This window comes from Myripristis murdjan, chromosome 3, assembly GCF_902150065.1.
Source record: "Myripristis murdjan chromosome 3, fMyrMur1.1, whole genome shotgun sequence".
In the NCBI taxonomy this organism is placed as follows: Eukaryota; Metazoa; Chordata; class Actinopteri; order Holocentriformes; family Holocentridae; genus Myripristis; species Myripristis murdjan.
Genome location: NC_043982.1, coordinates 5,522,466 through 5,540,759, shown reverse-complemented (window position 1 = coordinate 5,540,759; position 18,294 = coordinate 5,522,466). Strand labels below are relative to the sequence as shown.

The 18,294-nt window shown below is 41.3% G+C and overlaps 1 protein-coding gene across 1 annotated transcript; it reads left to right on the top strand.

The window, feature by feature from the left end:
* The first annotated feature begins 10,132 nt into the window (after positions 1-10,132).
* LOC115355882 (potassium voltage-gated channel subfamily G member 4-like) lies at positions 10,133-17,593 on the top strand. Its single transcript, XM_030046809.1, has 2 exons — positions 10,133-10,981; positions 16,472-17,593. Exons 1-2 carry the CDS (start codon positions 10,223-10,225, stop codon positions 17,315-17,317), a joined length of 1,605 nt encoding a protein of 534 aa, XP_029902669.1. The 5' UTR covers positions 10,133-10,222; the 3' UTR covers positions 17,318-17,593.
* The last annotated feature ends 701 nt before the right edge of the window (positions 17,594-18,294 follow it).

The following is an 18,294-nucleotide window of genomic DNA, read 5'->3' as shown; positions in this document are numbered from 1 at the left end:
GGAGAGGGGTATCACAGGCCCTAACAGCAGCTGACAGCCATGATTCATTCCTTGGACATTTTTTGCTCTTCTGGCCCAGCATGCTCACAAGTTTCCCTTTGCTGGTTTTCCCTCCCGCCTGCTCGTGGATTATCACGTAATCCCTGACGTTCATCAGCCTAGGGATCAGAGGTCATCTTATTACAATTCAACATCTCTTTCATCTTTGCCCTGATCTAAATGAACTGGATTGTATTGGGTTGGTTGGGCGGGGGTGGAGGATCACGGCAGCACATGCTAATGTTACCCTGGATGACACTCCGCAGTTACAACTGTCAAGAAAGTGACTGCTTCGACTTGCTAGGGGGCTCAGAAGGGTACAGCTGTCGGACAGGCAAGGTTGTTCAGTCCAAGATTGTTAAAGAAGAAGGCAGACGTGGTTCGCAGTGGCAATCAGTGGTGACATCTTAAAGCAGCACTGCCCCCCTTCCAGGCACTGTGGTCTGTAACACTGTGATTTCAGGGTATTATCTCCACTAGTAGAACTAGAGTACATGGTGATGTAATTTTGAATGGGATGACTATACACAGCTTATATCGTTTTGTAAGTTCAAGTGGTATTTAAGGGTTAAAGACATTTTGCACTGTAACAACATTCATGGATACTAATGAGTCAAGATAAATACCTTTACTTTAGCAGGATTGATCATTTTGCCAAGCTGTGTGTCAGTGATGTTTCGTTTGCCAGCTGTCTGATTCTTTTGAACAGCTCTTTGGTACACACAGTGGCATTGAGTCATAGGTGAGAGCCGTTTTTTAAATCATTCTGCCCAAATGTCACTGCCTTACGTGAAGTGACTGAAAAGTCGCTAGGCGCACCCGGCAATAAAGGCAATGATAAAGCAAAGTGCAGTATTTGATTTTCAAATACTGCTCCAAAGAACTGGTCTTTGAATGGCTCTCAGAAAGGAATGGATCCATGAGAGCTGGTTTCCATCAAAAAGCCGTAATTCCCATCACTGCTGTGTGTTAACTGTTTGTGCTATGCTACAGGAAGCAGTGACTTGTTCCAGAAATGAAAGAAAATGAGGAATTGTAACTAAGTAAGATTATATTTATTATGAGCATGAGGATTGTGAAGTGGTTTCCTTTATGAAAAAGAGGAGGTTTTTGGTGATCCCAGAAAACTATGTGCATCCAAAATGAAGGAACACTTTCAAAGTCTGACAGCTTTCAAAAGCTAGGCTAATGGCGAGTGTGTCAGGTGGTGATTGGTTGAATACAGGAATGAGCTGGAGGAGCTTTAAAGCAGAAAACTGTGCTTGTGACTGAGAAGGCATGCACAAGGAGATAGTCTCCCTGTCTGAACTCTCACTGAGCTTCCTTTGTACGGATGGTGGAGGAAATCTCAACAAATCTCAACGAGAGATATATTTTGTTTATTTTATCTCAGTTGCTTTTACATTTTACAAGCCACATTATTTGAGGGATGACGATCAAATCAAATAAAGTCTCCTATATATAACACTTCTCATACATTAAAGTACAATGCAAATGCTTCAAATGGGAGAAGGATAAAAACATTCAGCGATACATTTAATATTTAACATGACAGAATAAGTTAAAAAAGTCACAATATTTGTTATTTAAATTTGATCTTTAAGATCATTTAGGATAAAAAAAAAAAAAGCCATAAAAGGTTGAAGGTAATGAGGTAAAAAAGAGAAAGAGCAATGTGTATTTTAGCTCATACTGATGTAATACAATGTAAGGTCACTGTATTGTATATGCAGATTTTAATCAGGTTATTATTTTTATACATTTATGTTTTATACATTTTACATTTATTACAAAAATGGGAGAGAAACATCTGCATGACTTTGGCCCTGTTTACATATCAGTGCCTTATTCCTCCAATCAGACACTCAAATCTTCTCATCTTGCGTTTTTGTCTACTGCTCGCTTCAGCTGTGAAACAAAGTTGCTCACTCTTTTGCTGTGTTAGCCCAGACCCACTGGAGTTGTCTTCCTTTATTTATTAAATCTGCTGAATCTCTGGTTGATTTACAGAAAAGGTGCCACTGAAGACTCGCCTTGGAAAGACTATGCATACCACTTTTTGCCCTGTTTTATGTTTTCATGTCCGTTCTGTCTTCATTATTGTTTTCTTTTTTGTTTCTGTATATGTCTCTGTTATTTGTGTATGTTTTAAAAGATGCAGCAGAAATAAAGCTTTATTATTATTATTATTATTATTATTATTATTACTATTGTTAACATTTCATAAATAGTTGTTGTCAAATGAAAAGCTCATATGTATTTCCAAATGCCCACTTTTCAGGAATGAAGAAAAGCATTGTTTTTAGCTTGATGAAAATTTATTTTTGAGTTTGTACAGTGGCTTTTGAAAGGGCTTCACAGGCCCTAGAGGTTGGAGAATTTTCTCAGCCCACAGACAACCATGTAATCCTTCATCTGAAGCGATAACACACAGCAAAAATCATCAAAGTTCGAGCTGTGGTGTTATTGTTAGGCTGACAACTGCAAATCAGGTAACATGCCTGGTTAACACCAGTTCACAATATGTACAGCACAGGGCCTAAAATAATTTTGTGTGCCATCCATTGGCAATGCTACAAAATCTATAAATACATCATCCATGCAGGTTGCATGTTGCCTTCACACTACAGCAGGCAGGGTATTGCATTTGGACCAGAGCAGCCACCTGCTTCTTGCAAAGCAGCGATGCAAATCATGACTGACATAATAAGCAATAGTCCTCTGCTCTCCTGCTGTGTGTGTGTGTGTGTGTGTGTGTGTGTGTGTGTGAGAGAGAGAGAGAGAGAGAGAGAGAGAAGGACAGACAGACAGACAGAAACAGAGAGCCAGCCTCTGTGTCTTATCTTCTGTCCTTTAATAATCCTCTCCCTGTTTGGATGTCAGACTCTTTAAAACTTTGTCAATCAAGCTTTAGATGCATTAAAACAAAGGCTTACAGTATGCATCCAATTTAAACTGAGGGGTCGTGATCCTGTACAGTCAAGCAAGCATACACTGTAAAAACCCACAACGAAACACAGTCAGGCTAACTCATCTTCAGTCTTCACCTCAGTGTGTCGACTGGACATGTTGGTCCATTTCATGTAAAACGAAAATGACCCAGAAGACAGACTTGTTAACTCCACCAAGACAGGTTATGCCTTCCACTGTTAATTTGTCTGTCTGTATCTCAAACCATTCCATGAAATTTGATGGACAGAAAGGCCTCGAGCCATGGAGGAACTAATTAGATTTTGGTGGCAATCCAGATTCAGGATTTCTGCCGTTGACCAATTATTGTTTTTCAGTCATGAGACGGACAGAGGCAGACACTGGGTTCCAAATCCTGACAGTACTCTTAAAGTTTCAGGTTAAAAGCTTAATTAATTAGCACAATTGTAAACATACACAAAAGGAAAGTCATTGCGACAGTCTGTGCAGGTGAGATTAAAAATCCCTCAAGGCTCAACAATGGTATCTCACACATGAGACAAAAGAAAAAAGACAATGCCAAAACAATATGCCTAGTTTGAGCATCACAGAATAAATGTAAAATTGAATATTGTCTTCGGGTGCAACAATAAGACACAGAATTACTCAGCAAGGCTTGCTGGTGAGTAAGTAAATAAAAATTTCTTATTTACTTACTTAATTAGAGGGCTGTAGGGTGTATGATATGGACAAATCAAACATCACATCATCTTTTGGCCGATTATCCTGATATTGATATTGTGATGATACTGTGGGGATGAACTGGTGCTGCTTGAAAAAGAGATTTACAAGATTTACAAGAAAACAGTTCACCAAAATGCATCTCTGAAAACATTAGAGGCGAGAAATAAACCGTACAGTTGCTGAATCTGTCTTCATTTTAGCTCAACGATGGTTAGTTGAAAAGTTTCGTGAGAATTTTCTAGAGGCAGCGAGTCATGCTGGATGCCTGTAAAGTAGCCTAGACCTCAACTTTATGCAAACCAGGAGACGCCAACATGATGCCCCGTCTCTTGAAACGCAACACAACGATTACACATCCACCTACATAGACAATTAATGGGATATGTGGAGATTTGTAGCATGTACCATTACTGTGTGTTCAGACCAAATGCAAAGCGACTTTCTGATGCAGCACAATTGCATACAAAGTTAATGCAAAGACGCAAATAGATGACATGAATTACACAAATTTCCACGTTGCAAATATGCAAATTTCTTGTGTCATTCACAAACATGCAAACATTTTTCAAGTTGAGCAAAGACTTTGCGGCTGCATTCATGTGAGTCTGCAATGCAAACGTTCACTTTTCATAATAAGAGATAAAGATAAAGAGATGTTGCTCATGTAATATAATAAACAACACATGGCTCTCAACCAATTGGACTGCTTGAACAGAAGCCTTTCTTTGCTCCAAGAAATAGCAGGGTAAACGGGTGGAATAAATGACATTAAACACCTGCTTTAACCATTATCACACCACTGAATGATCATATCATGATGATATCATGATCATAATCCCCCCACAGGTCTGGGTCGGCAGGGCCCTGCTGCACCTCCTAGTGGTTATCTTCAGTCACTCTTAACCAGTTAAATGTTTGCTTTAGCCAATTCCGTTACCTTAGCTTTGATGAACTACTTGGTTAAGATTCTGCTCCATCTTGATCACACAGAACCAGGGTCCTGCTCTTGTCCCGCTGGCTCACTGGAAATGGCATGATCAGGCCAAATGTGGACTTGTGCGAATACGGCTGCAGATTTTTCGCTCAAGTTGAAACATTTCAGCTCATGCAAATGATGCAAACACACAGAAATTCATGTTAGTTGTGCCATCCATCGCAAATGCGTCTATTTGAGTCTTTGCATTGACTCAGTATGTAATCGCACCACATTAAAAACTCCCTTTGTGTTTGGTCTGAACACACCACAGCACTCTGGTCCACTTAAATGGAATGGAATCTTAGCATCTTTAGAACCACCTGTGTTTCATGTCAAAATGGCTGCTGTGAAAAGGCTCTATACTCTGCAAAAAAAAACAAAAAAAAAAAACACTAAAACTGCCTTGCTCATTACAGAGTAAAAAACACTTCGACTGGTTGATCAGTCAGTGAATTCAAACGACAGATCCTTATCAACACTCAGATGATCAGCTCTTATCAACATGACACACAGCTGCTGATTAAATGAGTCTTCACAGAGTTTTATCTGCAGAGGAACAAGTTGCACATCAAACGTGACAGTTTGAAGGCAGTACAGAAGCTCACTTGTGGTTTGAAGCTGAGGGATTTTTTTTTTTTTTTTACAGTGTAGTGGAGAAGAGGAACGGAGAGGCGAGAGAGAGAGAGAGAGAGAGAGAGAGAGAGAGAGAGAGAGAGAGAGAGAGCTGGAGGGAGGGCGAGAGGAGGGGGAGGAAGAGGAGGAGGAGGAGGAGGAGGAGGATCATTCTCATCCTTCTGTCCAGCACAGATGAAAATACAGCAGCAGGTTTTCGGAGGGCATCGCCGTTAGATAATCGCATCTGAGGCGGAGGGAGCCAGTGGAGACGGAGCGGCAACCTGAGGACTAAACCCTGTTCACCTCCCAACTCCGCTGCCGCCGGACGAGCGGCGTCCCTGAGGCTGCCGAGGCGCTGCAACTCCCCACAAACTTCAGAGCTCACCTCAACTTTACAGATGACACACTGAAAAACCAAGCCGAGCACCTGCCTCTCTCATCCGTTCCCCGTAGACGCAGCAACTAGTTTTGTGTCTTCATTATTAGGAGGCATCTTTATAATAAGCAGAGAGCGCCGCTGGTAAAATGAGCAGCGGGCAGACACGCAGCAAAGAGCCGGCGGGACTGACACACTGCTCCAGCTAAGGTGAGGGAACACGCTCTTTTTCTTTGATGCTTTATTTCCCCCCGTACCTGCTTATTGAGCATGATGCCATCACTGCATGTTTAAACTTCAGCTGCCATTCACTTTCACTGTGCCTCCTTATTATAATAATTATAACTCTGAGATGTTATGAGTTGCCATTCTCTATAATTGACAGGTATATGCTCAATTTATTCCTCATATGATGAACACAGTGTGCTGTAGGGCTCAGCAGCAATTCAGTCTTATCTAATTTCAATTGCACCTTGACAAAATAGGCTCGATAAAATTATTGTAAATTAATTAAAACTAAATTCTGTCAGTATTGTAATGCTAAATTCTGTTGTCTAAATTCATGCAAAAAAGCAACACAGCCATTGAGAACGGAAACAAATAAGAGGACAGGCCCACTATTTGAAATGAGCGTTTCATCATACACAATATATTACACATAATGATGAGTTTATTTTTTTTAACTGAACCACTGAATTATAATAAATTGTATGTTATTATGCATAATTATATGTAATTATATATGGTATTATTATCTCTCTGGAGAGCAGATATATAGCAGATAGAAAAGAGTGATATGTATTTTATTTATTTATTTATTTTAAATATTTAATCCAAAAGGTTATTTATAATGAATGAATGTGTGAGTAACTCACTTTGCTGATTGAAAAAGTGCTGTAGAAGCTCAGAATCTTGACTCCATGATGTGTTGGTCCATGTGAGGAGATATCATGTATCACCACTGAAATCATTTCTCACAATTATTTTGAAATTAGTTTTATTAATTCTATAGTAATCATTCTAGTAATTCTACATCACCTAAATGTACTTTTCACAGTCAGATTCAGAAGTGTGTGTGTGTGTGTGTGTGTGTGTGTGTGTGTGTGTGTGTGTGTGTGTGTGTCTGTGTGTGTGTGTGTGTGTGTGTGTGTGTGTGTGTGTGTGTGTGTGTGTGTGTGTGCATATGTGTGCAGGGGGGTGGGCTCGGGGTCAGTGTCTCGTGTCTGCCTTCTTGTTGCCATGTGAAGTTTTAACAAAATTCTTAGTCATTGCAAGAAACCTGGTAAAGCTCAAAAGCTCTCAGGCTCACCCTCAAACCCAGAGGAGCTTCCTACTCGGCAAATTGAAAATTTCACATTGTAGTAGGCTACTGTCTCATTTCGTCTGTAGGCAGCTGCCTTTTAAGGTACCTTGGCAGATTCTGAAGAGGGCCACAAGGCCGTCCCTCAGGTGGAATAACAAATCCCACAACCACTTTGCAATATCAGAAAAGAATGGTATGTTCCCAACATCTTTTAAAATGAATGGCGGATCATTCTGCTTCAGCAAAATGGTAGAAATAATACATTTTTATTTTATTTTAATATGAAAATTGCCATTAAGGATTCAGTGATCAGGGAGTGTTGATTATAGAATGCAGTGGGATTAATTTGGCTGGCTGGTTGGAGCATTCTGGTGCACTTTAGCTTGTGAGTGACAATGTGGCTGCAGCAGTGCCTAATGAGAGCTTGGTTTAAACTTAACCGGCTCTGCAGAGCCACTGTATATATATGTGCCCTGTGTGGTTTATTTTTCTTAGCTAAGAAGTATGCAAAGCTATTTACTTATTCTTTTTTGGGGCATTTCTGCTTTACTGGACAGTCACAGTAGAGACAGACGGGAAGGACAGACGGGTATTATGTGGTGCACGCTCTGCACCACCTCCCTATATGTCACTGTTTCTTTAAATCCGTCTTGAAGAAGCAGGTTGAACACCTCGGCTGTCAATAGAGTGTATCATTATTGTAGTCACATGATGTTGCCTGAAAAGGTTGTACATCTAAAACCTTTAATTTCTGTGCTACCTATTGTCAAACAAGGTACCTAATCAAGAGGCTTTTTAGTTAGGTACCAAGGAGGAAGTGAAAAGCTATGTTTTGAACTGATGGAGCATAACCAGGGGTGTAGCTAGGAGTTACGGGCCCTGTGCACAAGACGTGACTGTGGGCCCCCCCTCTAGTTCCCTCTTGTCCCTAGTCCACCATTATTTGATCTGTGACAAACATCTGCTGAGTGTCTGCCACCCAAGCGGAACACACGTCCATGTGTTCATTTACTGACTGACTGTCAGACACATGCCTGACTGAAACTCTGGCTTTGGAGTGCTAAGCAGCTGCCATGACCAAACTTTGAGCAGTCATCCTCTGTTCAAAGTCTGTCTCCACAGATTAGGACAGGGACCTTGACATGACAAAATTGTGTCTGAGAGAGCCCATTCTGAGAAAATAGTAATCCCAACAAACACCAGCATCGCACCGTGCTCAGCCAGTGTGCCACTGCCTGCTCAGATCTGTATGGGATTGTTTGGACTTGTTTTGTCTGAGCAAACATGTTCAATCCATGTTTTTGTTTCACAAAACATCATGTCCTCCGTTTCCATGACAACAGATGCAAGTCATCCAGTTAGCATAACCGTGGTGCTGGCTGTGTCTACAAGAGCTATACTTCACAATTTCCTCATAGCACTTGATCATTTTTTCTCTCCTGCACACCCCTATACTCTGTCAAAGCCATGAATAACAAAACTATTTATAACAATAACAGAAAAAATCATATAAGCGATGCACTGCAAATAAAAAGAAGAAATAAATTATAACATTATATTATAACAGTAAACCTTGCCTTTGGTACTGTTTGAGCAGTGTGCTCTTGACAGTTGGCTTTCCAAACAGTTGATGGACATTTAACTAACAACTGCCAAAATACAGAGTGCTGGAAGTTGTTGGTGTTTGTGGGGAGTTGTGTGGGCAGTGTGCAAATGACTTCACACAGAATTACATTACTGTCTATCTGTAAGTTGGTAGGTAGCAGCGGGTGCAGGAAAAAAAAAAAATTATGAACAAGGTAGTCATCTTTCATTTTTATAGAGAGGAATAATAGTGAAATCACTCTACATATTTGGCTGGGAACACTCTGGAAAGCCCCCAAGGACCCTTGGAGTCCCCTGGATCCACCTTTCGGAACCACTGGTCTACAGTAATTTCTATAATCAGATATAAAATAGCAATATCTACCCTGATATCGCAATATCCATCAGCTGAAAAGTCATCATGTGGTCCTCTGGTAGTTATATTTAAAGTTCAGCATGCAAGGGAAGACCTCTGCCAAAGGGGTGTGACATTAAGTTTTATTAGAGAATAAATTGAAAAAAGCATGGTGGTGATTTTATTTCCACATAAAATTTCCGCCTTTATTGAATTTATTTGCTCTTGGGTTGTTGCAGAGGAAATTTAGGTTTGAACAGCTGAATTGCACCGAGTTTAATTGGAGGTTATAAAATTCAGCCCTGAGCTATAGACTGAAACTTGCAATAAAAACTACAGTCCCATATCCCCTCATGCTGGAAGTTGCATGTTTTTTTTTTTTTTTTTTTTTTTTTTTTTTTGTATTTGTCAAGGGGAAAATGAGCAGAGCCAGCAGCAGAGCCAGAGCATTCCACTCAGGCCTGTCTATGCAGAGAATTTGCTCATGCAAACACATGTCAGCTCATGAAAAAGAAAGAAAAATGTCTTTGTATAAGTGTTTTTAATGACTTTCTATAAATATTATAAATTCATCGCAAAGTCTCCTTTTCCAGTATACAAATACATTTTAACATAAGTAGATGACCATGTTTTAAAGTGTCTAATACTTGCAAAAGATGATTGCCAACAGCTATATCACATCAGAGCTGTAGTCAAGTGTGTTTATTTCAAGGACAGTTCAAGTTAAGTCTAGACGAAGACCCGAGCAAATAATACTCAAAACCAAAATAGGTAACAAACAGTGTACATGTCCTTCCAAAAATGTGTATTCAACCGTCAACAAAGAAGTGGAGCTGTCTGCAGTAGCTCTGTACTAAACCTTTCAACATCCCATCTTATTAATGATCTTATCTAATCAGTGCATCTGTAAGTCACTTAATTACATTCCATATGAAGGTTTGATCCCTTAATTGTTCTTTGTAGTGCTAGGGAAAAATGGACAAAGTTGAGCCCAGTTGAGAAAATGTGTCTTTTAACATTTTTAGATAAACAGGAATAAGTGAAGTCATCATCCAATAGCTTAGACTGAGACAAGTCTAAGAAGTTAGAAAGCAGGTCTGGGGAGATCAGACTGTAATCCTACAGCCCTGCATCAAACACAGTGGCAGCACTTGTAATTATGTAAAATGTTTCATGACAATGTGACAAACAATGAACTGACAGTTATTTTTTTTTCTTGCCATCAGAGCTCACCAGCTTTCCTGTGAATCCTCCTCCTAGCCTCCTTTCAACTGGACATACAGACACGTCTTCTATCTCGTCACACATCCCGAAGCCAGCATGCCCATCATCAGCAATGCCAACCACGACTTCAGCACCTACTCAGTCAGCAGCGATGACAGCAGCCTCGACCGCTTCTTCACAGAGATCCCGGAGACTGAGACCATCAAGGGCGTGTACTTCCAGCGCGCCCAGTTGCTCCGTGACTCCAAGGCCTCGTATGTGGTCGACCACACGCTGCAGGTCCTCGTCAATGTCGGGGGCAACCGCTACACCTTCCCCTGGAGCACCTTGGAGCAGTTCCCCCACAGTCGACTGGGCCGCTTGCGATTCTGCACCACCCCGGAGGAGATCGCACGACTCTGTGATGACTATGACGAGACGTGCCAGGAGTTCTTCTTTGACCGTAACCCTACAGCCTTCCGGGTCATCCTCAACTTCCTGGCTGCGGGAAAACTGCGTCTGCTCAGGGAACTGTGTGCCGTATCACTGCATGATGAGCTGGATTACTGGGGCGTGGACCCAGGCCACATGGAGCGTTGCTGCCGCCGCCGCATGATCACCCGTGTAGAGGAAGTGGCCGAGCGTGAACGAAAGGAAGAAGAGTGGAGAAAGAGGAGGATGGTGCTGAAGAAAAGCCCCATAGTGGCTGACAAGGGCTATCGCAGACTGATCGGGATACTGCGGGAAATGGTGGAGAACCCTCACTCAGGCTTACCAGGAAAGATGTTCGCCTGCTTCTCTGTTATCATGGTTCTGATCACTGTTGTCAGCCTGTGCATCAGCACCATGCCGGATCTCAGAGAGGAAGAAACCAGGGTGTGTAAGGAGCAGATCAGATGAAAATCTATAATGACGGGTGTGGTGCAGTGTGGTGCTTGGAGACAACTCTCTTTTACACATGTAGGGTTTTCTGAAAAATATTACAGGCAAGCTGAGTTATGGTGTATGAGTGAGAAATAAAGTTCAGGGAAAATTACTTCAGGCAGTTTATCATTCCATGGCTTCTCACCATATCTACCCAGTTGTCCCTTGTGGATCAATAAAGCATTTCCGATTCTGATTCTGATAGTTTAGAAGTTTAAATCAGCACATGAGAGAAACTCTAGGGCACCAGGTATCTGGAACACAGACCTCTGCCAAGGTGGTGGCTAGCAGTTACAGTCCTGATTGTTTTAAGCCCATTTAGCCAATTGCAAGGGAAAGCTGGTCAGTGTTGCCTTCGCCCATAACCGATCTCCCCACCGGGTTTCATGATGTATGTGGATGTGTTTGGGAACTACGGCCTTAAGACATAGTCTGTACTAAGTCTGCTCCCTTTAGGCAGTGTTGTGATTGGACACACTTTTGGTCAGTCAGTGTGAGAAGGTAGCAAATGCTGCTGTGATCTTTGAACAACAGCGGTGATCACATAATCCCCTGCCAGAGGTTTCACTCCCTTAGCAGAGATAAAGGAACATGCAAAAAAAAAAAAAATCCTTGGAATTTACATTATACATCCATTAACATACATGTGCACCGTGTCATAATGAACACATCAAGATATTAAGGTAATCGAAACATTCAGCCACAACATGTTGATCAACTAATATGTCAGTGAATAAAAAAAAAAATACACACTAAAATGCCCCAGTCAGTCCCAGAGTTTCTCCCTCACTCTGTTCATCTTAGTTTAGTAAAATAAACATATCATTTTTCTCTTTCTGATTAGAGTAACTCTTAATAACATTACATTTTTGTCATGCTGTTATTAGCCTTCAAAACCCAGAGCAACACACTGCCATTAGGAGCACTTTGCAGCACCTTGTGGCAACAGCAGCACACTACATCATTGCACACATGCTGAGTGTGAGCAAGGTGGAGAATATTTTATGAATCTGAAATGGTCATAAGCCTGAATTCTGGCCTGGCACTGTGACACTTTAAACCCAGAAAAAAAAAAAACCAGAAAAAATAATTAAATATGAACAGAAAGCCTTTGTAACTTTAGCTCTCATTACTGGTTCTTTGTATGTCATACACCAAAATTTAGGTTTTATTTGGACACCAGTTTAGACATTAGTTCAAAACAGAGAACGTCACTCAGTCAGGAAGCTGGTCCACATTCAAAAAATTCACTGTCAAATCATGGGTGCAAATCAGAGCAAAAAATAAATAAATAAATAAAAATAACTGAAAAGCCTGTAACATGATCATGTATTCAAATATGCCTTCCTGCACCTGTCTGTAGCTTTTGAAGAAAAAAAAAAAAAAAAAAAAACACCTACGCCACCGAGATCTGTTGTGGACCCTGCCTGTGGGCCTCCACTCCTGCTCATATAATCGCCTATCTAGTCACCTACATAAATCACCTGACCTTTTTTTTGAGTCACTACTGTAGCTTTTTGTAAATTTCAAAACCCCCGAAAATAAGGAAGACCTCAGTGCTTCTCTGAGAACTGACTAAAGGTTTGAAATTAAATGAAAATGAAGTAAACAGTCAATAGAATTAGAAGTAGACGAAGTAGTGTGGAGCAAGCTAGATGAGAAACATCTTGGAATCAACTCTTGAAGTGACCATCTAGTATAAAGAGATGGAAACTTGGGAGGGCTGGCATAAGCTAGAGATAATGGATCAGTTTCTCACAGAGAAATGTACAGTGAGTTGCATGAGTCAAAATGAGACACATCTTCAAGATTTAGTTTGTCTTACAAATGTAGCTGATATACCAAACTTATTTAAATTCATTTTTTATGTATTTTTATTAAAAATATATGTATAAACACTGCAATGTAACCCTATTCCCAAAATCTAATAGTGGCAATGTTCTTTTTTAGCATACACATACTCTGTGCCCCACTTTGTGGAAATTATTTGAATAAGTCTGTGTCATTTGCTTGCTTCTAAAAATATCTTCACCTACTGGTTCCTATCTAAGGACAGGTGCCGCCATGTCTGGAGATGAGTGCACAGAAGTCACATTCATAATCCAGTGCAAACCTGCAAGTTTGTTCCAAGCATGAGGAAAGAGTCAGATGCTGAAAATATCAACTTTATTCAAAATCTGTTTCACTGTTGGTGAGCGAAGGATTTACATAAGAAGTCAGTGTGCCTTGTTAGGCAGGAGACCAAGGTCAGCTGGAGTTTGGGGGCTTGTAGACATCGTACTTTCACAGTCGGCACCTATTGAAACTAGCTGTGTTATTCAGTTTGGCAAGCATATAAAGGTGCACCCCATGGATAATGAAAGGGTTTTGTGGCAGCAACTTTGTCACGCAGAGGGAGCATTTTTAAACAGGGCCTCCCGTTGAAGTCAGGAGGACAGGTAATCGATGTGGGCGGTGATATGTGATCGTTTTACGTAAAGGACAACTTGTCTTGCATTGCATTTTGATCTGAGGCAACAAAGACCAGTGTCAGTGAAAAATCTGGTATCTTTTTCATGATGAATTTCTCTTTAGATTATTTTTTTGGCATTTCTGCTTTATTTGACAGTCACAGTAGAGAGACAGGAAAGGCAGGGGAAGAGGTTATATTCGAACCCTGGACGCTGCAATCAGGATGAAGCCTTGGTACACGGTACGCACTCTTAACCACTGAGCCACCCGGGCACCCTATGATGGACTTCTGCCTGAATGGTTGAAAGATAGTGCAAACTGGTCAGTCTAGAAAATGCCCCTTGTCTTGAAACCAAGACATCCAAACCTAGAACAGTTTATCCTGCTAGAACAAAATGCAGGTGGAGATGTTCCATATGTTTCTGAGACTATTTTGTGGTTTAGTGATGTTTTATTATTCCCACAGGTAACTGCCCAAAGGTAGATACTTTCAGTCCAGGTACAATGGAGTGTTAGAGTGTAAAAAGCTTCAGCTGTCTGAAATATCGACAGTAACCATCAGGATTTAATGTCCACATCAGTGTTCAACAATCAAACAGGGAGATATCCGCAGGAAAAAAGACACAGAGAGAGACCAGATTTTCCACTGAAAGTAACCTCAACGGACCAGAATGCAATGCAGTCACAGGACTTTAGGAGAAAGGGACAACACTCACTTCGTTCTCGACTGGAAAATCTCTTGCTCACTTGCTCTTACTATCACTATTGCTCTCTCCACCTACACATGAAACCCACAGATGAACGCAACACGTACAGACAGAATATCTGGGGGTTGTCAGAAGGCCATTTTGGGAAATGCAGGAAATCACTAACTGAGGTAGAGGCAGACACTGTAAGTTGGAGGAAAGTGGGTGCAAAAGAAAGTAATGAAACCAATTTGTCACAAAAAAAAATTCTTGGTGATGATACCTTGTTGATGATACACTGAAGAAGACTCCAAGAAGGGACATCTCCTTCTCTTACCACTTAGAAAGACAGAAAGAGTTCTCTTCCCTCATCTGTTATCGTGTCTTTGTCCATGTTACTGTTCATCTGACCGTCTGTCTGCTACCAATTGCATGTTCAGCCATCCCAGTGGGGAATCACTGACTGACTGACTGACTCACCCCCCCCCAAGGTTACTTCCATTTTTTTCGTAATAAGGTTTTCTTGGGAGTTTTTTCTTGTACACTCCAAGGGTGTAAGGTGGTGCTAGGATAGCTTGGCTTGTTATTGTGTGTCCTGTGCTGGATTTTGTTTCTTCCTGTCTTTGTTCCATCACTTTGTTCTGACTCATTGGTTACTGTCTTAATTGTGTAGGTTCGTTTTGGTAGAGTCCTTTCAGATGTGTTTGTGATGAAGGGTTAAAGCTTGTTAAATGAACTTTAACTTGAACATGATGTTCCAAATCAGACTGACCTGAGGCTGTTTTGTTAGTTGAGTCTCAGTTGAGTAATGACATTGGAAAACAAAGAACTGCTGATATTTGCTAAAATAAGAACAACTGTAGGTTGTTTGTTGTTGGCAAGATATTTGAAACCTAGACTAAAAGCTTCATGTGGGCCACTGTTGGTCAGGATATGATCTCGGATTGGATGTTGTCCATTTTAGTGCAAAATGGAAAGAAATGTCACAAATATCAAGGGATCCAAGTTGGACATTGTTAGGTGAGGGGGTGGAGAAGAGGGTAACAAAATTTTTTGCTCATCATGCCTTAACCATCACACTGACAGTTTGTGTTAGATTTAAACATTTCACTGAAACCTTGACATTCAGCTTTTCCAAGTTCTGCTCGTAAGCGCCTGACCATTGAGTCACGTGTTGGCTTTTGAGGCTGTAGCAGATAGATGCTATAGAATCTATGGAAACCAGATATCGATAAATGATATTACATAGGAAGTTATCTGTATGTTGACAAACAGCAATATCTGTTAAAGTGTAGTTAAGTGTGGTTTAGTTGCAAAGTCGTGAAAATGAAAAACTGTTATAAGGTTACAAAGCCGTAAGGTTACCATGCACTTTAAGCCAGAGTTTTGAAAGATGCAATACCACTGGAAGCAATACTGCTTGGGGAAATGAACTAATTAATGGTGAGGAGACTAAAATTTAGAAAATGGCAGATGGGATTATATAAATATTAAATACCTTTCACTAAATGTACTGATTTCTACTTTAATTAAGCTCGACTTTAGAGTACATACTTAGATCTGGTCAACAACACACTGCCTGTGGAGTCAGAGTTGCTTTAAGTTAATATAACACAGTTTGTCCAAAACTGAGGTAAGCTCAATAGATAACCCATAATAAAATGGAAGCCACTGAATAAGTTGCTGATAGGTGCAATGACACCTGTCTAAGAACACATTTGTTTGCACTGGTAAATTGGACTGTTGATGGCCTTGGAAGGTGCACATTTGGTAGAAGTGACTGCTCAAGGGACAGTAGGTTTTCATTTCAGGCCCTATCTCTTCACTCATTCCTCTTCAGTGGTGATTTGAATTACACAATACAGGCTCATGCAGTGTTTCTTTGAGGAATCACCACCCACTCAAATTTGGCTGCTCTTCTATTTAATGTTATTTTTAAAAAAAACTAGCAGGGTGACAGAATAGACTATGCAGGGCAGTGTAGATGGTTTGTCATCAGACACAACAGCAGAGGTGCAACTTTGCATTTCTAAGGCATCAGATGGCATCAGGCATAAAGAACGCATAAATTCTGCAAAACAGACGCAATGTCAAGATTTTGATCAAGCTTGGCTGACTTAACTACTATTTGCAAACACATTGATTTTCATCTAAAATGTGCACTGTATTCAATTTAACAGAATCAAATTGGGGATTCATGGTTTACCTTGTTTATTGACTCATCTCAAGTTACTAAAAATATAAGGAATGTTTAGGTCTAGTCTTATTCAAAAAGTTTTATCTTTGCATGTGTCTCTGTCCACAGGGTGAATGTTCCCAAAAGTGCCACAGCATGTTTGTGGTGGAGTCTATTTGTGTGGCCTGGTTCACCTTGGAGTTTGTGCTGCGATTCATCAATGCCCAGAGCAAGCTGGCCTTTGCCCGTGGTCCACTCAACATCATCGATGCCGTTGCCATCTTGCCGTACTACGTGTCCTTGATCTTCGAGGTCAGCGATGAATCGCAGGAGGATGTTAGCATGATGGGTGGCAGAGGCTACCTGGACAAACTGGGTCTAATCCTACGTATGTTAAGGGCCCTGCGCATCCTGTATGTGATGCGACTGGCCCGCCACTCTCTGGGCCTGCAGACTCTTGGCCTTACCATGCAGCGCAGCATGAGGGAGTTCGGCTTGCTGCTGCTGTTTGTGTGCGTGGCTGTGACCCTGTTTTCACCTCTGGTCCATCTAGCTGAGAGCGAACTGGCTCCATTTGCATCTACACACCCCCACCACAGCTTCAGCAGCATCCCGGCCTCTTACTGGTGGGCCATAATCTCCATGACCACGGTGGGCTATGGCGACATGGTGCCGCGCAGCATCCCCGGACAGATTGTTGCGTTGACCAGCATCTTGAGTGGAATCCTCATCATGGCTTTCCCTGCCACCTCTATCTTCCACACGTTCTCCCGCTGCTATCAGGAGCTGAAGCAGGAGTACGAGCAGCTGTGGAAGGAAGAGAGGGGTGCTGAACTCGCCGCTGAGCCAGAGGAAGATTTGGTGGATGTAGGTTTTCCACCATACCCGGATGAGCTCAATTCTTTGCCCAGAGAAGGCAATGTTGGGCTAATGTCAAGCAGGAATCAGTCCATGCTTCCATCTACAGCCTTCTGAGGGACCAGGGAAATGCATTAGTCCCATTCGTTTTGTAATTACATGGTAAAGCTGGTAAAAATATATTACAGCAATGCCGTATCTCTTATCACTACCTTTAGAATAGAAAGCTATGACTGTTATATTATGGACATTGTGCTACACTTCAGCTTTCAGTTCGAGACTATTTATATTCTCTATTCATGATTCTATTCATTTAGCTCTCACCGAACTATAATACTCTGTCTCCCTCCCTGCCTTTCCCTCTTCAAAAGTCAACGTCACAGCAGTATGGAGGTGCACAAACTTTGCTTAGCTCTGTGCCTGCAGGCCAACAACTAAGCTAAATCACCAGTGGTGTGCTTTGTTACATTTCACATTTTCTTTTTGACTCAGAATGTGACCTTTTTGGCTTGGTGCCACCACTTGCCTCCCTTGTTGTGCTCACCCACTTCATGGATTCTGCATTGCAAATTTTCAGGAACTGGGGAGGAGGCTCTTTAACCAGCAAAGGAAGAAGTGGAGACATTGGAGAGGAAGAGAAAACGGCTGAAAACCGCAACATGGCTGGTCCGCGTGAGATAGTGTTGTCATTGCAAATGACAAAAAGTCTCCACAGAGCACTCAGGGTTGTTAAAAGGCTCTGAAATTGCATAGTGTGGATTTAGTGAAACAGATCAATTAAGAACTTACATTGATGGCTTGGCAGACAGCAAAACACTTTCCAATACAACTTTGGGGCTACATGACACATAAAGCACTTAATAGCATATTGAAAATAAACATTTGACAAATGTAGGGAAAAAAGGCAACAGTAGCGTAAACACGAGCTGAGTTCAATGAGCAGGACAAGTCAGCAACAATTAACATGAGGAGCAGGTGGAATATCAAACATGTCTATAACGGACAACAGCAAAAGCAAGGAAAATCAGTATTCTGAGCAAGGATCCCACATGCTTAGAAAATCCTGGAACTTTTGAGAAAATTGGCTTTCAAAA

Coding starts and splice junctions, on each gene's coding strand:
- LOC115355882 (XM_030046809.1), top strand. CDS start 10,223: ATGCCCATCATCAGCAATGCCAACCACGACTTCAGCACCTACTCAGTC. Junction 10,982..16,471: donor TCAGAGAGGAAGAAACCAGG/GTGTGTAAGGAG, acceptor CTCTGTCCACAG/GGTGAATGTTCCCAAAAGTG.